This window comes from Leucoraja erinacea, chromosome 13 (genome assembly GCF_028641065.1).
Source record: "Leucoraja erinacea ecotype New England chromosome 13, Leri_hhj_1, whole genome shotgun sequence".
In the NCBI taxonomy this organism is placed as follows: Eukaryota; Metazoa; Chordata; class Chondrichthyes; order Rajiformes; family Rajidae; genus Leucoraja; species Leucoraja erinaceus.
This window is the reverse complement of record NC_073389.1, coordinates 53,760,215-53,785,657: the sequence shown is the minus strand read 5'-3', so window position 1 is coordinate 53,785,657 and position 25,443 is coordinate 53,760,215. Positions and strand designations below refer to the sequence as shown.

The following is a 25,443-nucleotide window of genomic DNA, read 5'->3' as shown; positions in this document are numbered from 1 at the left end:
ATTCATTGTGATCATGGCTGATCGTCTCCAATCAATGACCTGTGCCTGCCATCTCCCCATATCCCTTGATTCCACTAGCTCCTAGAGCTCTATCTAACTCACGTGACGTCATGGGTTAAGGGGAGTGTCCTAGTATTTTAGCAGATCTCACCTGGAGATCTCCGGTCGACAGGTAGCTGAGCTCGAGACAACACCCTCGCTCGAGACAACACCCTCGCTCAGCTGCAGCAGCAATGATGATATGCCAGAGGGACCAAACGTGTATGTATTTCCAACCCATTATGTCTGTATAAAGCGACGTGCATTCACCACGTTTGCTGCCGCTACACTGCAAACTTTTAAGTCTTTGGAGTGTGGGAGGAAACCAGAGCACCCGGAGCAAACCCACGCGGGTTACGGAGAGAAGGTACAAACTCCGTGCAGACAGCACCCGCAGTCAGGATCGAACCCGTGTCACTGGCACTGTCAGGCAGCAACTCTGCCGCTGTGCAGCCCATGCATTACAGAGTGTTTGTAGTTGTTTGGTTGTTTGTTTGTTTGTCTTTTGCACAAAGTCCGCTAGCATTGCCACTTTTCATTTCACTGATATGTGTGTGTGACGAATACACTTGACTTGACGAGATATACAGAGGAATCTCCATCTGTGCTTGCAGTAGGTTGAGGCATGCAGTATATTACATGCACTGTTCCTTGCACCGTTACACCACATTGATATAACGTGCCCCCCCCAGCACCATATAACGTTGAATAATGCATCTTGTTAAACATCACTGCCTGGTTTAGGAACAGCACCCCCTGAAGATGGCAAGAAACTGCAGAAGGTTGCAGGTATAGCCTTCACACAAAACCAGCCTCCCTTACTTTGACTCCATCTACACTTATTTCGGCAAGGCCAGCAGAATAATCAATGGCCAGCCACACCCAAAGATCCTATAGCGGAGCAAGATAGACCACTCCTACTAAATGCAATGGGCTGACGTGTAGCACGCAACGGAGCGGAACGTGGGCCTTTTTTTCATCCATTTCAGTAACCCGACCCGACCCGACCCGCAGTGTAATCAACGTTGCGGGGGAACAGTTTGTGTTAATAAATTAAAATTCTGAAAATGAGGAGAAGATTTTTACCAAAGAACTTTTATTTTTACCAGGATGTTTCCGTAACCGGCTTCCGCCTCCGCACTAGTATCTTTGCTCCGCGACGGGATCTTTGGTGCGAAGACGGAAGCCGGTTACGGGAATGGGGCCGAAAATTACCCATGAATCTGCCCATGACCGTATGTCTTTTTCGTCGAGTGATCTATCTTGCTTGCTATAGGATCTTTAGTCTCACCCCCCCCCATCACGTACGGTCTTGTCGCTGACTGGATAGCACGCAACAGAAAAGCCTTTCTCTGCACATCGACACTCGTGTCAAAAATAAGAAACAAAAACTAAACACCGCGATCGAAATTTCATCATCAGATTGTTCTAATCAAGGGTTACGGATGAAAAATTATTCTGTCCTCCCCCCCCCCCCAGAAGCTGAGGGGCTGCTCGGTTATTTTATCCTGGGATCACAGACAATAGACAATAGGTGCAGGAGTAGGCTATTCGGCCCTTCGAGCCAGCACCGCCATTTAATGTGATCATGGCTGATCATCCACAATCAGTACCCCGTTCCTGCCTTCTCACCATATCCCCTGACTGCGCTATCTTTAAGAGCCCTATCTAGCTCTCTCTTGAAAGCATCCAGAGCACCGGCCTCCACCACCGTCTGAGGCAGAGAATTGCACAGATATGTAGATGTCTCCCCGCTAGACGCGTCTGGACCAAGGTGAGTGGACCTTCATCCCACCTGATCACGCTCGCAGCTGTCTGCCTGCCTGCAAAAGTTATAGGAGTAGAATTAGGCCATTCGGCCCATCGATTCCACTCCACCATTCAATCTCTCACTCCTAAGCCCATTCTCCTGCCTTCTCCCCATAACCCTTGACACCTGTACTAATCAAGAATGTGTCTATCTCTGCCTGAAAAATATCCATTGACTTGACCTCCACAGCCTTCTGTGGGAATGAGTTCCACAGATTAACTACCCTCTCACTGGATGTTTTCAAGAGATAGCTCTTAGGACTCTTGGGGTGGTCACGGTGGCGCAGCGTTAAGAGTTGCTGCCTTACAGCAAATGCAGCGCCGGAGACCCGGGTTCGATCCCGACTACGGGTGCTGTCTGCAGGGAGCTTGTACGTTCTCCCGTGACCTGCGTGAGTTTCCTCCGAGATCTTCGGTTTCCTCCCACACTCCAAAGACGTTCAGGTTTGTAGGTTAATTGGCTTGGTTAATGTAAAAATTGTCCCTTGTGGGATCGCTGGTCGGCGCGGACCCAGTGAGCAGAAGCCCTGTTTCCGCGCTGTATCTGTATCTCTAAACTAAAGGAATCAAGGGAAAAAGTAGGAACGGGGTACTGATTTTAGATGATCTGCCATGATCAGGGGGCCGAATATTTTTCGGACCTATTTTTCTACGTTCTACTTTTTCTAAAGTAGTTCCTCTTCACCTCCTTTCTAAATGCACTCACTTGCATCATGGTCTTGTCAGTGTACATCAGCTCGATGGTGCGGTGGAGACGAGCAATGCTCTCCTGCAGGTCTGTAAACACACCAGACATTCTCATTGATAACCCGAACGATAAAGACAGCTTATACCCCCTGGGGTCAGTGACCGAAACCCCAGTCTCCACCAATTCCATCACCGAGGACGAGCTGCGGGTGCTGGAGGGTTGCGTGTTACGTATCTGCAGTGAATGTAACTTATTTTATTTTTTTAATTATTTTTTGATTATTCCATTTATTTTTATTGTATTATTTTTTTCATTTTATTTTTTTCTAATTCTTTTTATTTTTAATGTATTATCTTATAATTTTTCAATTATTCTTTTTATTTTTTATAATTTAATTTGTTTTTAATTATTTTGTATTTTTTTAAATTGATTGTTTTGTTACTATTTTTCAATTATTCTTTTTATTTTTTTAAATTATTTTTAATTTATCATTTTTTAATTTTTCAATTATTCTTATTTTTTTCATTTTAATTTATCAAAATTAATTGTTAAATTTAATTTATTATTTAACAAATAATTCATTGTTATTTTTTAATTACTCTATTTTTAATTTAAGTCTTATTTCTTTTTTAATTATTCATTTAATTTTTTTAATGTTTTATTTTTCATTTTATTGTTATATTTTAATAATTCTTTTTTAATGTATTATTTTATTATTATTTTATTTTTTTAAATTTTAATGTATTATTTTATTATTATTATTATTTTAATTTTAATGTATTATTTTATTGTTATTTTTTAATAATTCTTTTTTTTAATTGAATGTTTTATTACTAGTTTTTAATTATTCTTTTTATTTTTTCATTATTTTTAATTTATCATTTTATTATTATTTTTTAATTATCCTTTTTAGTTTTTTATAATTATTTTTATTTAGAAACATAGAAATTAGGTGCAGGAGTAGAGGCCATTCGGCCCTTCGAGCCTGCACCGCCATTCAATATGATCATGGCTGATCATCCAACTCAGTATCCCGTACCTGCCTTCTCTCCATACCCTCTGATCCCCTTGGCCACAAGGGCCACATCTAACTCCCTCTTAAATATAGCCCATGAACTGGCCTCAACTACCCTCTGTGGCAGAGAGTTCCAGAGATTCACCACTCTGTGTGTGAAAAAAGTTCTCCTCATCTCGGTTTTAAAGGTTTTCCCCCTTATCCTTAAGCTGTGACCCCTTATGTTATTTATGTTAGTATTATTTAGTGTAATTACTAAGACTTACTAAGACAAATGTATTTAATGTATAGGAGAAGGTGCTGGTGGTGTGGTGTGGAGTATCGATCGAGTGGTGTGGGTGCTGGGCGAGGGTGGGGTACGTACCTCTGGTGTCATTCTCCACCTCCATCCTCCATCGATGTAGACAACCCTCCAGCACCCGCAGCTCGTCCTCGGTGATGTGCCGCGGAGCCGGGTGCATGGGGATTTCCGGTGGAACCCGGGACTGCGTGAAGGGTTTATGCACGATCGGCCTCTGGAGAGGAGGTGTGCAAGGGGCGTCGGTGGGGACCACGGGGCCCTGTTCCGTTGGGCTGTGGGCAATTTACAAGAATAAAACAAACATTGGTTACTCTAATCATTCCACAACATATCCCATGTATCCCAAATCATACGAATTCTTTGATACATTTATATAATTAAGAATGAAGCTCAGAGGCGCAGTGGTAGAGTTGCTGCCTCATAGCTCCAGAGACCCAGGTTCGACCCTGACCTCCGGTGCTGTATGTACGGAGTTTGTATGTTCTTCCCGTGACCTGTTCAAGAAGGAACTACAGATGCTGGAGAATTGAAGGTAGACAAAATTGCTGGAGAAATAGGCAACGTTTCGGGCCGAAACCCTTCTTCAGACTGAAGAAGGATTTCGGCCCGAAACGTTGCCTATTTTCTTCGCTCCATAGATGCTGCCGCATCCGCTGAGTTTCTCCAGCATTTTTGTCTACCTTCCCGTGACCTGTGTGGGTTTTCTCAGGGATCTCCGGCTTCCTCCCGCACATACAGGTTTGCAGGTTAATCGGCTTGGTGTAATTGTAAATTGTCCCGTGTGTGTGTAGGATAGCTGGTCCACGCGGACTTGGTGGGCCGAAGGGCCTGTTTCTGCGCTATATCTCTAAACTAAACTACTTCCAACTTTTTCTGAAGAAGGGTCTCGACCCGAAGCTTGCCTACTCCTTTTCTCCATAGATGCTGCCTCACCCACTGAGTGTCTCCAGCATTTTTTGTCTACTTCCAACTGTTATAAGCACCTTAGTTCAACATAGAAACATAGGAAACACGTGCAGGAGTAGGCCATTCAGCCTGCACCACCATTCAATATGATCATGGCTGATCATCCAACTCATCAGCAGCATCCTATTGCAATACAACAAAGGGTTTAGTTTAGTTTAGGGATGACAGCAAAACTCTTTGGTCTCCTGCAGTGGTGGCTGACCACGGGTGTCTCCAGGGTGCTATTCCCTATATGGAGGACGCCTGTGCGTGACTTTGTTTAACGTGGGGAGACTGGTGCACAGACAGCCACCCCACGGTCCTTGACAGATCTGGGTCAAGATCCAGTGGCATGGAGTCCAAGACGATCGGAGGCCCTTTTCTGCTGCAGCCTTCATCCGCCTTCCCAGCCGTTGTGACGTTAGCTCCACTAAGGTCAGCCATCGTCCACTGTTGAGGTCTTGGTTGGATCGTTCTTTGTCAGAGACCTCCCCCTTGACCTTACCACCATGGGTGGCCCTACCAGGAGCACAGCTCCAGATGGCATCGCTCTCAGGATCTCAGGTCCACACAAGCTTCTCCACCACGACAAGGTGGCAACCCACCATACTGAGCTACTATCTACCTCATTGGAGACCCTTAAGACTACCTTCAATCCAATTTATCTTGCACTGGATACTATTCCCTTTGATCCTGTACCTGTCCACTGTGGACAATTCGATTGTAATTATATATAAACTTTCCGCTGACTGGTTAGCACACAACATAAAGAGCTTTTCACTGTACCTCGGCTCACGTGATAATAATAAACTCAACTGGAATTCTGCGTTTGATCTATTTTGTTAAGAATCAAGCTACTTCCAACTGTTAAACATCTTAGACCAATACGACCTTAAGAAGTTTAGTTTAGTTTGGAGATACAGCACGGAAACAGGCCCCTCGATCGAGCGAGTCCGTGCCAACCAGCGATCACCCGTACACTAGTTCTATCTTAAACACACTAGGGAAAATTTACAGAAGCCAATTAACCTGCAATCCTGCTCGTCTTTGGAATGTGGGAGGAAACTGGTGCAACCGGAGAAAACCCACGCGGTCACGAAGGGGAACGTGCAAACTCCACATACAGACGGCAGCCGTAGTCAGGATCGAACCCGCATCTCTGGCGCTGTAATGGGCCTGTCCCACTTAGGCGATTTATTTGGCGACTTTCATAGTCGTGGCAGGTCGCCGAAAAACCCGCGACTGGACCCCCCTACGACAATGTCTACCACAACCTACCACCTAGTCAACGTTAATCTACGGCAAGCTGCCGACAACCGGCCACCCATTAGGGCGTCCACCTACGACCACACCTTCGACAACCCATAGGACGTTCAAGCTACGACAAGGTAAGACATTTCATTCGCAGGTACCCGTCGCCGGTTGGCGTAGGTAGTCGCCAATGGAATTCGCCGGTCACCACTGGCGACAACCTACGTCGTCCTGGCGACAACCTCCGACACCACGTACGTCAGGAGAGGTCAAGCTACGACAAGCCCACGATTGCCGAAAAGGTTTGAACATTTCAAAATCCACCGCCGACCCGAAAAACGCTACCACTCTTTGGGCGACTGAGGAGACCATACAGGCGACACCCAGCGACGGCATAGTCGCCTAAAAGAATCGCCCAAGTGGGACAGGGACATTTGGCAGCAACTCTACCGCTTGCACCACCTTGCCATAACGTTTTCAAAATTAAGTAGCCGTGAGCATATTTTTCTGGTATATAAATAACCAAGAGTCGAAAGCGAGGTAAATGGTCCTTTAAAGCGTCACGCACGCACCTTTCCAATCTTGCCGTTGTGGGAGGTGCTGTTGTGCTGCTTGGCTGGGCGGTGTCCACATCATCCACTGGCGACATGCACACGGGTTTACTGGAAGCAAACTCCAAGGCATACTGGAGGACATCGGCCAGCGGAAAGCGCTTGGGGCCAGAACCGTAGCTTAAATACCTGGCAAGAGGAAGAGAAGGAAAACAGTGAGATTAGTAGGGAGGACTTCAAGCTTGAAAGGGTTCAGAGAAAATTCACGAGGATGTTGCCAGGGCTAGAGGGTGTGAGCTATAGGGAGAGGTTGAGTAAGGCTGGGACTCTATTCCTTGGAGCGCAAGAGGATGAGGGGTGATCTTTTCGAGGTGTAAAAAATCATGAGAGGAATAGATCGGGTAGATACACAGAGTCTCTTGCCCAGAGTGGGGGAATTGAGGACCAGAGGGCATATGTTTAATGTGAAGTGGAAATGATTTAATACGAATCTGAGGGATAACTTTTTCATAAAAAGGGTGGTAAGTGTATGGAACACGCTGCCAGAGGAGGTCGTTGAGGCTGGGACCATCCCAACGTTTAAGAAACATTTAGACAGTCTGAAGGGTCTCGCCCCGAAACATCATCCATTCCTTCTCTCCAGAGATGCTGCCTGTCATCCCAGTAACTCCAGCATTTTTTGTCTATGTGCCATTTCAACCAGCATCTGCAGTTCCTTCCTACACATTGAGGTTAGTTTATTTTGGTGTCACGTGTACCGAGGTACAGAGAAAAGCTTTTTTGTTGCGCGCTAACAGGACAGCAGAAAGACAATACATGATTACAATCGAACCGTCCGCAGATACAGGATAAAGGAAATAGAAAGATAGAAACATAGAAATTAGGTGCAGGAGTAGGCCATTCGGCCCTTCGAGCCTGCACCGCCATTCAATATGATCATGGCTGATCATCCAACTCAGTATCCCGTACCTGCCTTCTCTCCATACCCCCTGATCCCCTTAGCCACAAGGGTCACATCTAACTCCCTCTTAAATATAGTCAATGAACTGGCCTCGACTACCCTCTGTGGCAGAGTTCCAGAGATTCACCACTCTCTGTGTGAAAAAAGTTCTTCTCATCTCGGTTTTAAAGGATTTCCCCCTTATCCTTAAGCTGTGACCCCTTGTCCTGGACTTCCCCAACATCGGGAGCAATCTTCCTGCATCTAGCCTGTCCAACCCCTTAAGAATTTCGTAAATTTCTATAAGATCTCCTCTCAATCTCCTAAATTCTAGAGAGTATAAACCAAGTCTATCCACTCTTTCTTCATAAGACAGTCCTGACATCCCAGGAATCAGTCTGGTGAACCTTCTCTGCACTCCCTCTATGGCAATAATGTCCTTCCTCAGATTTGGAGACCAAAACTGTACGCAATACTCCAGGTGTGATCTGACCAAGTCCCTGTACAACTGCAGTAGAACCTCCCTGCTCCTATACTCAAATCCTTTGATTTGCAAGATAATGCAAGATAAAGTCTAGTAAAGTCTGATTAAAGATAGTCCTCACTTCTTGGCTGGCTCGAAGGGCCGAATGGCCTCCTCCTGCACCTATGTTCCATTTTCCAGCTTTCTTTCCCCCCCCCCCCCACAATAATTAGTCTGAAAAGGAGCCCTGACCTGACTCGGTACATGTGACAATAAACCAAACTGACCCTTCACTTTCCAGGTGCCTCTCATGATATAAGGTCGGGGTTTGAAAATGGAGGTGCCTCCTATAATAGATGAGGCCCAGGACAGAGAGTCTGAAGAAGGGTCTCGACCCAAAACGTCACCCATTCCTTGTCTCCAGAGATGTTGCCTGACCTGCTGAGTTACTCCAGCTTCAGACACTCCAGTGGCTATCTTCGGTTTAAACCTGCATCTGCAGTTCCTTCCTACACATTAAGGGTGGCGCGGTGGCGCAGCGGTAGAGTTGCTGCCTTACAATGTGGGTTCGATCCCGACTACGGGTGCTGTCTGTACGGGCGCTGTCTGTACGGAGTTTGTACATCCTCCCCGTGGTCTGCCTGGGTTTTCTCTGAGATCTTCGGTTTCCTCCCACACTCCAAAGACGTACAGGTATGTAGGTCAATTGGCCTGGTAAATGTAAAAGTTGTCCCTAGTGTGTGTAGGATAGTGTTAATATGCGGGGATCGCTGGTTGGTACGGACCCGGTGGGCCGAAGTGCCTGTTTGCGCGGTGTATCTCTGATACAGGCACGCTGTGCCACTAATTGGCCTTGAGGTGGCGGTGTTGGGTCACACAGCAGAGCAGTTACAGTCTAGCAGTGAAAGGGCGGCAGGGGGCGCATCGGGTGGGTGGAACCGCTACCTCACAGCAGTGAAGAAAGCGAATGGTATGTTAGCTTTCATAGCAAAAGGATTTGAGTATAGGAGCAGGGAGGTTCTACTGCAGTTGTACAGGGTCTTGGTGAGACCACACCTGGAGTATTGCGTGCAGTTTTGGTCTCCAAATCTGAGGAAGGACATTGTTGCCATAGAGGTAGTGCAGAGAAAGTTCACCAGACTGATTCCTGGGAAGTCAGGACTGTCTTATGAAGAAAGACTGGATAGACTTGGTTTATACTCTCTAGAATTTAGGAGATTGAGAAGGGATCTTATAGAAACTTACAAAATTCTTAAGGGGTTGGACAGGCTAGATGCAGGAAGATTGTTCCCGATGTTAGGGAAGTCCAGGACAAGGGGGTCACAGCTTAAGGATAAGGGGGAAATCCTTTAAAACCGAGATGAGAAGAACTTTTTTCATATAGAGATTGGTGAATCTCTGGAATTCTCTGCCACAGAGGGTAGTTGAGGCCAGTTCATTGGCTATATTTAAGAGGGAGTTAGATGTGGCCCTTGTGGCTAAGGGGATCAGGGGGTATGGAGAGAAGGCAGGTACGGGATACTGGAGTTGGATGATCAGCCATGATCATATTGAATGGCGGTGCAGGCTCGAAGGGCCGAATGGCCTACTCCTGCACCTAATTTCTATGTTTCTATGTCCGTGTGGAGTTTGCACGTTCTCCCCTGGACTGCGTGGGTCCTCTCCGTGGGTGCTCTGGTTTCTCCCCACATTCCAAAGGCGAGTGGGTTTGTATGTTAATTGTAACCTCTGTAAAAATTGGCCCTAGCATGTACGGAGTGGATGAGAAAGTGGGATAACATAGAACTAGTGTGGACGGGTGATCAACGGTCGTCGTGGACTCGGTGGGCCGAAGGGCCTGTTTCCGTGCTGTATCATTAAAACAGAAAGATCGGCACAAAAAGATCTGCTAACGTACCTTTCTAATCGTTGCTGTAACACGGTGAGATGTTCCTTCAGTCGCCGTATCTCCTCCCTTTTGATCCTGGTTATTTCCCGGTTTTTATCCATGTATCTGGTGATTATTTCAAAAATAATGTATCGGCCGTTTAATATACCCCGTAACAATACCCACTATTACATGCGAGGCAACTACAGGCCCACCATTCTCCATCACCCTTGTTTCCAGAGCCTTGCCAGATTATCCGTTTTGCTGGACCAACAGAGGCCATGGCCTCTGGGTCCAACGGTACCGGAATGTTCCGTCTAGGCCTCATGGGGGAGGCGAGATACCGGACCGCAAAGGCGCCCTTGAAAGTCGGCTATGGGAACAGATCTGCCAGATCCGGCAGATTCCAAATCTGTGGAATTCTTTGCCACAGACGGCTGTGGAGGCCAAGTCAATGGATATTTTTATGGCAGAGATAGACAGATTCTTGATTAGTGCAGGTGTCAAGAGGTTTTGGGGAGAAGGCAGGAGAGTGGGGTTGGGAGGGAGAGATAGATCAGCCATGATTGAATGGCGGAGTAGACTTGATGGGCCGAATGGCCTAATTCTGTTCCTGTCACTTATCGCCTTATGAGTGGGTTAGCATATGATAGGATAATGTGTGTAGACTATTTTCTAAATGGGGAGAGAATCCAGAAATTGGAGGTGCAAGGCCAACTCTTTTGTGCAGTGTGTATGCAAAAGCAGAGAATATCCCTGTACCTACAGTAGGTGCAAGTGACAAGAAGTAGCCATTATCATCAAAGATCCTAGCAGCAAGATAGACCACTCCTGCTAAATGCAATGGGCTGACGTGTAGTACGCAACGGTGCGGAACGTGGGCCTTATTTTCATCCATTTCAGTAACCCGCCCCGACCCGACTCGCAGTGTAATCAACGTTGCGGGTGAACAGTTTGTGTTAATAAATTAAAATTCTGAAAATGAGGAGAAGATTTTTGCCAAATAACTTTTATTTTTACGAGGATGTTTCCGTAACCGGTTTCCGTCTCCGCACTATTATCCTATGGGATCTTTGGTGTGGAGACGGAAGCTGGTTACGGAAATGGGGCCGTAAATTACCCATGAATCTGCCCATGACCGTACTACTTCTTTTTCATCGAGTGGACTATCTTGCTCGCGATAGGATCTTTGAATATCATCATCATCATCATCAATGCAAATGGGATACTGTGTTCTGGGAATATTGAACAATAGTACAATAGATTCAAAGCGGACGGCTGCAATACCTGTCCATGTACAAGATGGATGGAAATTCCAGTTTGTGATGAATCTTCTCCGGCCTGCCCAAGGCTTGATTAAACTCAAATCTGGAAAGTTCGAAGGTCAGCACAGGAGGCAGCGCAGTAAACCAGTGCTGCGGGAACGAAAGAGAAACATCCGTTATTCAGCTGATCACTTGTACCTATGGTGTAGCAAAAAACACCCCGAGGATTGAAAGCTACGAGAAACACTCTGTGATATTCATATCTACTCTGATGCTGATAGCACTGAGCCGCTGTTATTAAAGATCACCACAACCCCAAGGAACATAAAGCCAAGTACATATTTGTTCGAAATAGACAATAGACAATAGGTGCAGGAGTAGGCCATTCGGCCCTTCGGGCCAGCACCACCATTCACTGTGATCGTGGCTGATCATCCCCAATCAGTACCCCGTTCCTGTCTTCTCCCCATATCCCCCGACTCCGCTATCTTTAAGAACCCTATCTAGCTCTCTCTTGAAAGCATCCAGAGAACCGGCCTCCACTGCCGTCTGAGGCAGAGAATTCCACAGACTCACAACTCTCTCACGTGTAGAAAGAAACTGCAGATGCTGGTTTAAACTGAAGATAACGACACAAAAAGCTGGAGTAGCTCAGCGGGACGGGCAGCGTCTCTGGAGAGAGGAATGGGTGACGTTTTGGGTCTGAAGAAAGGTCTCGACCTAAAACGTCACCCATTCCTTCTCTCCAGAGATGCTGCCTGTCCCACTGAGTTAACCCAGCACTTTCGTTGTGTCTATAAAGGCAGCAGTTTTTATATTCCCCAAAAAAACTGGAAAAATCAGATGGGGGTTTTCCGTAGTTATTTGTTTTAATAGTGCTAGTGATTAATGCCAGGTAATCGGGCTCGCATTTTAATTCCAGATATATTAAATTAAACAAATGTACACTCTCTGGCTGCTGTGGTTGAGTTTGAACTGTTAGTTTAGTTTAGTTTAGAGATACAGCGCAGAAACAGGCCCTTCAGCCCACCGAGTCCGCACTGACCAGTGATCCCCGCACACTAACACTACCCTACACACACAAGGGACAATTTTACACATACACCAAGCCAATTAACCTACAAACCTGCACGTCTTTGGAGTGTGGGAGGAAACCGAAGATCTCGGAGAAAACCCACGCAGGTCACGGGGAGAACGTACAAACTCCGTACAGACAGCACCCGTAGTCGGGATCGAACCCAGGTCTCCAGCAGCAACTCTACCGCTGCACCACCATGGCCGCCCAAACAAGAAAACTCTTGTTTTCCAAACGTCAGCTCATGTGGTGGATAACTCGAGTCAAGATAATGTCCAATGATGTCCGATCAAAGAGGTAGATAGCAGCTCAGGACCACTCTCTAGTTGGTGGGAGGTTGGCTCAGCTGCCTGATAACAGCTGGGAAGAAACTGTCCCTGAATCTGGAAGTGTGCGTTTTCACGCTTCTGTACCTCTTGCCCAATGGGAGAGGGGAGAAGAGGGAGTGGCCGGGGGTGAGACTGGTCCTTGATGATGCTGCTGGCCTTGCCGAGGCAGCGTGAGGTGTAGATGGAGTCAATGGAAGGGAGGTTGGTTTGTGTGACGGTCTGGGCTGCGTCCACAATTTGTTGCAATTTCTTGCGGTCTTGGTTGGTCCCAAACTGACCTGTGATGGGGATGCAGGGGGGACTGGTCCTTGATTACATCAGTAGGGCATGACGTCTTATCAAACTTATCAGATAGTAGTTCAGGACCGCCCTCTAATTTCTTATTGAAACATATAAGATTATTAAGGGCTTTGACACGCTAGAGGCAGGAAACATGTTGCCGATGTTGGGGGAGTCCAGAACCAGGGGCCACAGTTTAAGAATAAGGAGTAAGCCATTTAGAATGGAGACGAGGAAACACATTTTCTCACAGAGAGTGGTGAGTCTGTGGAATTCTCTGCCTCAGAAGGCGGTGGAGGTCGGTTCTCTGGATACCGTCAAGAGAGAGCTAGATAGGGCTCTTAAAGATAGTGGAGTCAGGGGATATGGGGAGAAGGCAGGAACAGGGTACTGATTGGGGATGATCAGCCATGAGGGGGTGGGAGATTGCAACCTTCATGTGGTTTCAACGAATGCAATCAACCCGGCGTGCACAATCAAATAAGATCAAATAGAACAAGTTGTCCTACAACTTTATGCTATGTATGCCATACGCAAGATCAGCCATGATCACATTGAATGGCGGTGCTGGCTCGAAGGGCCGAATGGCCTACTCCTGCACCTATTGTCTGTTGGTGATAGGATGGGTCAGTTGCTTGATAACAGCCGGAAAGAAATTGAGGAACTGTGTGTGTTTTCACACTTCTGTGCCTCTTGCCTGTTGGGAGAGGGGACATTATGGTGGGGGGGGTGACTGGAGGGTTGAGACTGGGCCTTGTTTCAAGGCAGGAATCAAGGAAATACTCACTTCTTGGCCAGACTTTGCAGAGGTCCCGGTATTTTCCACCTGCACGGACTCGATCTCCCCTTCGACCATTGCAGCTTCCAGGCATTCGTGCAGATCCTTGAATCCATTGACTTGCAGCGGGTACTGCCCAAACATCTCGGAATTCTCAAACTTCTTCCCTGTTGCAAAGTTGCAGAAATGTTCAAGTTACTCAGTTCAGTTCGGTGTGGTTCGGTTTACGTTTAGAGATACAGCGTGGAAACAGGCCCTTCGGCCCGCCGAGTCCACGCCGACCAGCGATCCGTTGTCAGGAGTTATGGGGAGGAGGCAGGAGAAAGGGGTTAGGAGGGGGAGATAGATCAGCCGTGATTGATTGAATGGCGGAGTAGACTTGATGGGCCGGATGGCCTAATTCTATCACTTATGACCTTATGATCATCTGTTCCACACGGGTTCCATGTTATCCCACTTTCTCATCTTTTCAGTTTAGTTTATTGTTTACGTGTTCCGAGGTGCAGTGAAAAGCTGTTGTCGAATGCTGACCAGTCCCTACTCCCTCCACACTAGGGGGCATCTTACAGAAGCCAATTAACCTACTGACCTGTATGCCTTTGGAGTGTGGGAGGAAACCGGCGCGCCTGCAGGAAACCCACGCAGGTCACGGGCAGAATGTACAAACTCTGTACAACGGCACCCGTGCTCAGGATCGAACCCGGGTCTCTGGCGATGTGAGGCAGCAGCTCTACCCGCCGTGCCACCCGACTGCCCTGGAACACCCAGAACCCTTGAACAAGAGGAGCCCTTCACAAGCTCCCCCATCCATCCACACTCGCAATTACCTTCTGCCCTCTCTGTGCCACAGTCGCTGGTTCACACATTGGCCTCTTCAACCACCTCACAATGCTCAAAACTAGAGTGGGACCGAGTCACTCTACATCCCAAAGGACTACCTAAGATTAAGATAGTAGATTTTCCCTCCTATTAGGCATTATTGAAACTAATTGGATTCTAACACGTACAAACTATGGAACAGCATCCCTCTTCCCATCAGAACTGCTCCCTCCATCAACTCTTTTAAGTCTAAACTTAAAACTTATTTCTACTCACAAGCGTTTCTTGAGGTCCTCTGAGGGAGCGCTGTATGTATGTATTTATGTATGCATTGTTAGCTCTATGTACCACTGTATGTAGCACGTTAGTATCTGCACTGATAGAAACATAGAAACATAGAAATTAGGTGCAGGAGTAGGCCATTCGGCCCTTCGAGCCTGCACCGCCATTCAACATGATCATGGCTGATCATCCAACTCAGTGTCCCGTACCTGCCTTCTCTCCATACCCCCTGATCCCCTTAGCCACAAGGGCCACATCTAACTCCCTCTTAAATATAGCCAATGAACTGGCCTCAACTACCCTCTGTGGCAGAGAGTTCCAGAGATTCACCACTCTCTGTGTGAAAAAAGTTCTTCTCATCTCGGTTTTAAAAGATTTCCCCCTTATCCTTAAGCTGTGACCCCTTGTCCTGGACTTCCCCAACATCGGGAACAATCTCGCTGGAGAAACTCAGCGGGTGCAGCAGCATCTATGGAGCGAAGGAAATATGCAACGTTTCGGCCCGAAACGTTGCCTATTTCCTTCGCTCCATAGATGCTGCTGCACCCGCTGAGTTTCTCCAGCTTTTTTGTGTAACCTTCGATTCTCCAGCATCTGCAGTTCCCTCTTAAACATCGGGAACAATCTTCCTGCATCTAGCCTGTCCAACCCCTTAAGAATTTTGTACGTTTCTATAAGAGATGTAAAGCACTTTGGTCAACGAGAGTTGTTTTTAAATGTGCTATAGAAATAAAATTGACTTGACTTGATTGGCAATCTGATTATTTCTCCGTAGACATTTTTACTGGTACCTAGTATTTTTTTTAAATTCCAGATTTAAAAAACTGATTGTTAACTGAAGTTAAATTCCACAGCTGTTATGAGAATTAGGCCAATTAGCCCATCAAGTCTACTCCGCCATTCAATCATGGCTGATCTGTATCTCCCTCCTAACCCCATTCTCCTGCCTTCTCCCCATAACCCCGGACACCCGTACTAATCACGAATCTATCTATCTCTGCCTTAAAAATATCCACTGACATGGCCTCCACAGCCTTCTGTGGCAAAGAATCCCACAGATTCACCACCCTCTGGCGAAAGACATTTCTCCTCATCTCCTTCACAAAGGAACATGTACTAATTCTGAGGGCGTGACCTCTAATCCTAGACTCTCCCACTGGTGGAAACATCCTCTTCACATCCACTCTATCCAAGCCTTTCACTGCTCAGCACGTTTCAATGAGATCCCCCTCATTCTTCCAATCTCCAGCGAGTACAGTCCCAGTTCCGACAAACGCTCATCGATGAGATTTGACCACGAGTGATATTTAATCCAGACTTTTAAATGGCGGGTCTGGTAATTTGACAACTTTGACACCACTTGGAAAAAGAAAAAAATTCATATTCATTGCTGACGCAACTCACTAGAATGTCCCGAACAGGATATTTAGTTCCGAGATACAGCATGGAAAGAGGCCCTTCGGCCCACGCCGACCAGCGATGGCCGGTGCACTAGTTCTATGTTATTACACCTTTGCGCAAACGGGGCTAAAATAATCTCCATCAACTTTAAAATACTGCATTGGAAAATTAGTGACGAGGTTACACCTTCATGAAGGGGCAAGAGTTGACAAATGCCGGGACTTGAGCCAAAAACCTTGAGCAGCCTGCTGGAAGAACTGAGCATCAACTCAAGTCAGAAAACATCTGTGGATGAAAGTGTACAGTTGAGCTTCCTGGCCTGGACCTTCTCTGGGCTCAATGCTGCCTGACCTGCTGAGTCTCTCAGAAGTTAGTTTTTTGCTCAATGTTACCATGACGATCACCTCGATCTATGTTACTTGATTGGCAGCCCTGCCAACAGTCTGTCTGTTTTTTTGTCTTTTATATAATTTTTAGTGTGTGTAAATGTTCTACGGTTTGTTTTATGTGGGTCGAGGGGATCGGGGGAATTTTATTTTCAGTCTCTTCCCTTGCCGGAGATACGATTGTTTTCCAGTTTGCATCTCCAGGTCGCTCTGCGGCCTACCATCGAGGGAGCTGGAGGCCTCCTCGGACTGACTTTGGGCCCCACCGCGGGGCGTGGACTTAACATCGGAGCCGATCCCTTGCCTGGGATCGCTCCAACTGCTGCCAGCGGACTTACCATCACGGGCTCGTGGTCCCCGGAGAGGCTAGTCGGGAGCTCCAACGATACAGACACGACCAGCCCCAACGTGGGGTTTGACTGCCGAGGGAGCTGACATCCCCCCCGATGGAGGGGCTGATCGCTCTGACGCGCAGGGTCCAAACGCTGCCGGCTACGGGAGCCAAGATCGCCCCGTCAACGGAAGGCTCGAGGCCCCCGACCGCGGGAGAGCAAAGAAGGGAAGCGATTTGAACTTTTTTTCGCCTTCCATCACAGTGAGGAATGTGGAGGAGTCACTGTGGTGGATGTTTATGTTAAAATGTGTTTGGTGTGTTTTGTTGTTTTTTATTGGTATGACTGTATGGCAAATGAAATTCCTCGTATGTTGCAAAACACACTTGGCTAATAAAGTTTGATTGTGATTGGGATTGCAATGGTCAATCTATGTTACCTTCATGCATGCCGACAGCCAGGAAACGTCCATAGAACAGCTCCACCATTGGGTTCTGTGGCTTTTCACCATCGCTAAAAAATAAGAAGAAAATTGGTTCAGCAAACTTCAATATCAGGCATGTGAACAAAGATCACTGGTTACTGCCATTCACCCGATGTGTCTGGGTTGCTATAACAGTCATTCGATTAGGGTTAGGTTTGTTTGTGTAAATTGTGTTAGAAACATAGAAATTAGGTGCAGGAGTAAAGGCCATTCGGCCCTTCGAGCCTGCACCGCCATTCAATATGATCATGGCTGATCATCCAGTATCCCGTACTCAGTATCCCAGTATCCCGTACCTGCCTTCTCTCCATACCCTCTGATCCCCTTGGCCACAAGGGCCACATCTAACTCCCTCTTAAATATAGCAAATATGTTAATTGTGTGTCTTGGTCCTTTTCTTGTTGTATGACTGCAGAAACCAAATTTCGTTTGAACTTCATTTGAGGTTCAAATGACAATAAATAAATTGCATTGTATGGTATTATGGTCACGTGTAGGGTGGCGCAGCATTAGAGTTGCTGCCTCACAGCGCCAGAGACCAGAGTTCGATCCTGACTACGGGTGCTGTCAGTGTGGGGTGTGTACGTCCTCCCCATGGCCACGTGGGTTTTCACCGGGTGCTCCGGTTTCCTCCCACGTTCCAAAGACCTGCCGGTTTACAGGTTAATTGGCTTCGGTAAAGATTGCAAATTGTCCCTCGTGTGCAGGAAAGTGTCAGTGCACCGGGGTGATCGCTGGTCGGCACGGACTCGGTGGGCCGAAGGGCCTGTTTCCGCACTGTGTCTCGAAACTAAACACAGTAAATATATAGTGTTTCAGAAGGAACTGCAGATGCTGGAGAATCGAAGGTACACAAAAAAGCTGGAGAAACTCAGCGGGTGCAGCAGCATCTATGGAGCGAAGGAAATAGGCAACGTTTCGTCCCGAGCCCTTAATAATCTTAAATGTTTCCATAAGATTCCCTCTCATCCTTCTAAACTCCTGAGCGTACAAGCCCAGCCGCTCCATTCTCTCAGGATATGACAGTCCCACCATCCCAGGAATTATCCTTGTAAACCTACGCTGCACTCCCTCAATAGCAAGAATGTCCTTCCTCAAATTAGGGGACCAAAACTGCACACAATACTCCAGGTGTGGTCTCACCAGGGCTTTGTACAACTGCAGAAGGACATCTTTGCTCCTACACTCGACTCCTCTTGTTATAAAGGCCAACATGCCATTCGCTTTCTACACTGCCTGCTGTACCTGCATGCTTACTTTCATAGGTACACAAAAAAGCTGGAGAAACTCAGCGGGTGCAGCAGCATCTATGGAGCGAAGGAAATAGGCAACGTTTCAGGCCGAAACCCTTCAGGAAGGAAATAGGTAACATTTCGGGCCGAAACCCTTCCGGGTTTCGGCCCGAAACGTTGCCTATTTCCTTCGCTACATAGATGCTGCTGCACCCGCTGAGTTTCTCCAGCTTTTTTGTGTACAGTAAATATATAGCTACAGTGAAAAAGTGCAGCTTAAAACAAAAGTGTCTGGTTTATAAACAGGAACTCACGGGCTCAGTGATTGTCCGGCCTAACTAATGACAAAGAAATGCTGACGTTTCGGAATTTTCTGAGTTAAAACACTGCCAACTACAGTGAAACCTAATTGTAGGCGCTGGTTGCATCATGGCCTAGTTCAGACATTCCAACACACAGAAACACAAGTGGCTGCAGAGACTGGTAGACTCAGCCCAGTCCTTCACGGGCATGGACCTCCCCACCATCCAAATCCCAAGAAGGCAGCATCTATAATCAAGGATCGGGGCAGAGTCCATCCTCCTCAAGGATCTCGACCTGAAACGTCACCCATTCCATCACTCCAGAGATGCTGCCTGTCCCGCTGAGTTACTCCAGCAGTTTGTGTCTGTCAAGGATCCCCGCTCCTGGCCATGCCTTCTTCTTACCGCCACCATGAGACAGATGCCTGAAACTAAGTTCAGAAGTTCCAGGAGCAGAGTTAGGCCATTCAGGAAACATGTTCCCGATGTTGGGGGAGTCCAGAACCAGGGGCCACAGTTTAAGAATAAAGGATAAGCAATTTAGAACAGAGACGAGGAAACAATTTTTCTCCCAGAGAGTGGTGAGTCTGTGAAATCTCTGCCTCAAAGGTGGTGGAGGCCGGTTCTCTGGATACTTTCAAGAGAGAGCTAGATAGGGCTCTTAAAGATAGATTCATTCATGTGATCATGGCTGATCATCCCCAATCAGTACCCCGTTCCTGCCTTCTCCCCATATCCCCCTGACTGCTATCTTTAAAAGCCCTATCTAGCTCTCTCTCGAAAGTACCCAGAGAACCGGCCTCCACCGCCCTGTGAGGCAGAGAATTCCACAGACTCACAACTCTGTGAGAAAAACTGTTTCCTTGTCTCCGTTTTAAATGGCTTACCCCTTATTCTTAACCTGTGGCCCCTGGTTCGGGACTCCCCCAACATCGGGAACCTGTTTCCTGCCTCTAGCGTGTCCAAACCCTTAATAAGCTTACACCAGCATTGGCAGTTCCTTGTTATCGCCATACTGTGTCCATCTCTCAGCTTACCTCTCATCTTCTGCCTTCACCTGAAAGGCATCCTCCAGCCAGTCCAAAAGCTTGTGTGTAAACTCACTCACGTCTTGCTGCAAAAGAAAACAGTGTACTATAAATAGTTGTAAGAGAAGCAGATCCCTGCGTGCCTGTGCGTTAAAGTATTCCAACATTCTACACAGGGGAGATCATCACAATCGTGGGGGCGCCACGGTGGGGCAGCGGTGGAGTTGGTGCCTTACACATCCAGAGACAAATCCCATACCTACCTGTTGCAAGTCATTGGATTTGAAGGTATCCTTCAGTATTTCCACAGCTCTCGAAGGATCAACATATTTCCTCTTGGAGCTAATCATGAGGGCAAAGAGGTGCCGTAGCTCACGCATAAACGGGAGATTCCGACGCTCCTGCATATTGAAGAAAGGAAGGAAATAAGAGAGTCACGTCACACAGACCTGAAGAAGGAGCCGAGCCAACCCGACCCAAAACGCCACCCATCTTTTCCCACCAGAGATGCTGCCTTACCCACTGAGTTACCCCAACCCTTTGAGTCTATCTTTGGTATAAACCAGCATCTCCAGCTCTTTGTTTTTCCTTCTTGGTGTAATCCTCATTCTTTGAGAATACACTCTCGGACTTGGTTTGTTTTAGTAATGGCCTCATTCACTTCCATCACCATTGGTCTGAAGAAGGGTTTTGACCCGAAACGTCACCTATCCACCCCCAGAGGTGAGGACTGTACAGAGCCCCGAGGGTGGGGGGGGGTGAGGACTCCAGACTGTGTGGAGTCTGTGAGAGCTGTAGTCTGGGAAATGTTCAGGGGGGGGGAATCCGCCACATTCGGGGAGAGGAATCTCTGGAACTCACAGGGACTGTTGAGGCCAGTTCATTGCTATATTTAAGAGGGAGTTAGATGCGGCTCTTGTGGCTAAAGGGATCAGGGGGTATGGAGAGAAGGCAGGTACAGGATACTGAGTTGGATGATCAGCCATGATCATATTGAATGACGGTTCAGGCTCGAAGGGCCGAATGGCCTACTCCTGCACCTAATGTCTATGACTATGTCATGACAATACATGACAACTCTCTTGAATCTATTCCTTTTCTCCGGAGAAGCTGCCTGACCCGCTGAGTTACTCCAGCTTTTTGCGTTGATCTTCAATTTAGACCAGCATCTGCAGTTCCTTCCCACAACACCATTACAGATCTGTGTAATTGTGCGTTTAGGCAAAGGTTATTATTGTTGCATGTACCGAGTCATGCTTATCATTTCACATCATGAATATAAAATTATGAATACAAGTGTTTCATGGAAAGTTGAGGACCATTTTTCTTCTTGCTGCTTTAGAAGCCATGTTTATCTCGAGTTACTACCTTCAGTCTGAAAAATTGTCTCGACCCGAAACGTCGCCCATTCCTTCGCCTCACCTGCTGAGTTTCTCCAGCATTTTTGGCTAACGTCGATTTTTCCAGCATCTGCAGTTCTTTCTTAAACCTATAGACAGCTAGCTATCGCTCTTTGTCTCTTGACTCTGCAGAGTCTGATTTAGAAACATAGAAAATAGGTGCAGGAGGAGGCCATTTGGCCCTTCGAGCCAGCACCGCCATTTGTACTCATTGCCTTTGTAAAGGATCAAGTGATTACCTTGTGGACACAAGGAACCGCAGATGCTGGTTTACAAATAAAGACACAAAGTATCTTTAGGCCAGCACAGTGGCGCAGGCGGTAGAGTTGTTACCTCACAGCGCCAGAGACCCAAGTTCGATCCCGACTACGGGCGCTGTCTGTACGGAGTTTGTACGTTCTCCCCGTGACCTGCATGGATTTTCTCTGGGTGCTCCGGTTTCCTCCCACACTCCAAGGGCATGAAGGTTTGCAGGTTAATTAGCTTCTGTAAATTGTAAATTGGCCCTAGTGTGTAGGACGGTGCTAGTGTGCAGGGTGATCGCTGGTCGGCGTGGACTCGATGGGCCGAAGGGCCTGTTTCAACGTTGTATCTCCAAACTAAACCAAACTAAGGTAGACACAAAAAGCTGGAGTAAATCAGCGGGTGAGGCAGCATCTATGGCAGGGGTGGGCAACCTTATTCTGCATAGGGGCCGGGACGCATGTCTGTGAGCGGATGGCGGGCCACATCTATCACGTGTAAACATGGATCCCGCCCCGGATGGCAGGCATCAAATCACGTGTTCACAGAAGGTAGACAAAATTGCTGGAGAAACTCAGCGGGTGAGGCAGCCTCGTGCAATCCTTTTGCATGTCTCACCCGCTGAGTTTCTCCAGCATTTTGGTCTACCTTCCATTTTTCCAGCATCTGCAGTTCTTTCGTACACGTGTTCACAGAAGGTGCGCAGCCGTGCCGGCGGCTTTGCGCAGGATGCGTTACAGTCCCTCATTCCTTCTCTCCATCGATGCTGCCCCACCTGCTGAGTTACTCCAGCTTTTTGTGTCTACCTTCGATTTTATCCAGCATCTGCAATTCTGGAGTAACTCAGCGGGACAGGCAGCATCTCTGGACAAAAAATGGATGGGTGACGTTTCTGGTTGGGAGCCTTCTTCAGACTGAAGTGGTTTCCTTTTCAGCTTTGACCAAATAGTGAAGCAAGCAGTGGAGCCAGATACGGATGTATACTCTGCACCTACTCTGGCATTATCATTGACCTGGGATGGCCTCCCAGTAGAACGTGCCTCATGCAGTAGCGATGACATTCCATAAACTTGCTGAGCACAAAGGGATTAACAGGGAAAAGTCACTGGCAACACTTTCTATTCAAAGCCTTTAGAATGATCTTCACACAGATTAAAAGATGATGACCCACTCCACCCTAATGTGGCTGTTGTGAAATGTGTTCCCATCATACTGGCTCCAAGCTGCAATCCTTTTCGCCATTATGCTGACAGCAAGCTCGTGTAACATTGTCAACAACTGTAAGAAAGAAGAGAATCACGCAATGGAAGAGGGCGACACGGTGGCTCAGCAGTAGAGTTGCTGCCCCACAGCGGCAGAGACCCGGGTTTGATCCACCCATGAACACTTGAATGGCGGTGCTGGCTCGAAGGGCCAAATGGCCTACTCCTGCACTATTGTCTATTGTCTACGGGTGCTGTGTGTACGAGTTTGTACGTTCTCCCTGTAACTGCATGGATGTTCTCCGGGTTTTCTGATTTCCTCCCACACTCCAAAAACTCGCCAATTCGTAGGTTAATTGGCTTTGGTAAAATTGTGTGTGCAGGATAGTGCTAGCGTACGGGGTGATCGCTGGTCGGCACCGACTCGGTGGGCTGAAGGGCCTGTTTCTGCTCCATATCTCTAAAGTCTAAAAAATAATCAAATTGGAGGAACAGCACCTCATATTTCGCTTGGGCAGCTTGCAACAAGGCAGTATGAATGTAGAAGGTACACAAAATTGCTGGAGAAACTCAGCGGGTGCAGCAGCATCTATGGAACGAAGGAAATAGGCAACGTTTCGGGCCGAAACCCTTCTTCAGTATGAATGTCGATTTGTCTAATTTCAAATAACTTCTGCATTCCTTTCCTCACTTCTCTCTCTCCCTCCACCCCCCACCACGCACCCCCACCTTAATCAACCTGTTTGCATCCTTGCATCACAGTATCTCCAACAATGGCCCATCCTGGACTCCACTGAGGTCATCTGTTGCCGGCCATATTTTGTTCTGATTTTCATACCTTCCCCACCTCACCTCTATCTAAAGAGGGGTGCCGCTCATTCCTACAGCAGGGTGCCCAAAACGGAACACAATACTCCAATTGCAGCCTCGCTAACGTCTTGGTCAACTGTAACATCGCATCCCAACTTACATATTCAATAGGTAGACAAAAGTGCTGGAGAAACTCAGCGGGGGCAGCAGCATCTATGGAGCGAAGGAAATAGGCAATGTTTTTCGGGCCGAAACCAAAGGGTTTCGGCCCGAAAAACGTTGCCTATTTCCTTCGCTCCATAGATGCTGCTGCACCCGTTGAGTTTCTCCAGCACCTTTATCTACCTTCGATTTTCCAGCATCTGCGGTTCCTTTTTAAACACTTTCTATACTCATGGCACCACTTTCCCTTCTCACCCGTATATGTATGTTCTCAGTTCAGCTTAGTTTGTTGCCACGCTTGCCGAGGTACAGTGAAGAGCTTTTGTTGCGCGCTAACCAGTCAGCGTAAGGACAATACATGCTAAGGGATATGTGATACGGGAAAAGGGAATAACGTTTAGTGCAAAGTGAAGCAAGGGAAGTCTGATCAAAGATAGTCCGAGGGTCACCGATGAGGCAGATAGTAGTTTAGGTTGTGGTTCTCTGGTTGTTGATCCCCCTACTCTGGGTAGTACTCTGCCTGTGCATTCACTATCTATTCCCCTCATGATTTTAAACAGTAACATAGAAATTAGGTGCAGGAGTAGGCCATTCAGCCCTTCGAGCCTGCACCGCCATTCAATATGATCTTGGCTGATCATCCAACTCAGTATCCCGTACCTGCCTTCTCTCCATACCCTCTGATCCCCTTAGCCACAAGGGCCACATCTAACTCCCTCTTGAATATAGCCAATGAACTGGCCTCGACTACCCTCTGTGGCAGAGAGTTCCAGAGATTCACCACTCTCTGTGTGAAAAACGTTCTTCTCATCTCGGTTTTAAAGGATTTCCCCCTTATCCTTAAGCTGTGACCCCTTGTCCTGGACTTCCCCAACATCGGGCGCAATCTTCCTGCATCTAGCCTGTCCAACCCCTTAAGAATTTTGTAAGTTCTTAAGGGGTTGGACAGGCTAGATGCAGGAAGATTGCTAGGTTGAGTATTGGCCAACAGAGGGAGCTGCAGTGCAGGGCGGATGTGGAGGAATGAGGTCGACCTTTTGAACACCAGAGAGGGCTGAGACTATACACTACGTTGCCAAACATAGTAAATCTGCTGCCTTACTGCGTCGGAGACCCGTGTGCTGTCTGTGCGGAGTTTGTACGTTCTCCCCGTGGCCTGCGTGGGTTTTCTCCAAGATCTTTGGTTTCCTCCCACAGTCCAAAGACGTGCAGTTTTGCAGGTTAATTGGCTTTGTGTACGCGTAAATTGTCCCGTGTGTGTGTGTGTGTGTAGGATAGTGTTAGTGTGCGGGGATCGCTGGTCGGTGCGGACCCGGTGGGCCGAAGGGCCTGTTTCCGCGCTGTATCTCTAAACCGGACGAAACTAAACAGGTGAATGGTTGTTCATTGCGATCAGGATGGGAAGCTTTTTGACTGAAAGATACGGAAACAGGCCCTTCGGCCCATCGAGTCCACGACAACCGCCACACCAGTCCTACGTTATCCCACTTTCGCATCCACTCCCTACACACCAGGGGCAACTTACAGAGGGCCAATAAACCAACAAACCTGCACGTCTTTGGGATGTGGGAGGAAACTGGAGCACCCAGAGGAAACCCACATGGTCACAGGGAGAACGTGCAAACTCCACACAGACAGCACCAGAGGTCAGGATCGAACCCAAGTCTCTGGCGCTGTGAGACAGTGGCTCTACCATCTGGCCACTGTGTAACAGCAGCTCCCGGATAATATCAAGCCATGGCTGGCAAGCTCAAGCAGGGATCCA

The 25,443-nt window shown here is 47.5% G+C and overlaps 1 protein-coding gene across 1 annotated transcript in view; it reads right to left on the bottom strand.

The window, feature by feature from the left end:
- LOC129703061 (ubiquitin carboxyl-terminal hydrolase 25-like) overlaps positions 1 to 25,443 on the bottom strand; it is a 148,107-nt gene that overhangs the window by 59,383 nt on the left and 63,281 nt on the right. The window contains 9 exon segments of the mRNA XM_055645251.1: positions 2,555 to 2,625; positions 3,916 to 4,124; positions 6,621 to 6,788; positions 9,900 to 9,995; positions 11,157 to 11,284; positions 13,605 to 13,762; positions 17,255 to 17,328; positions 19,871 to 19,947; positions 20,125 to 20,262. Coding sequence (XP_055501226.1) covers positions 2,555 to 2,625; positions 3,916 to 4,124; positions 6,621 to 6,788; positions 9,900 to 9,995; positions 11,157 to 11,284; positions 13,605 to 13,762; positions 17,255 to 17,328; positions 19,871 to 19,947; positions 20,125 to 20,262 — 1,119 coding nt within the window.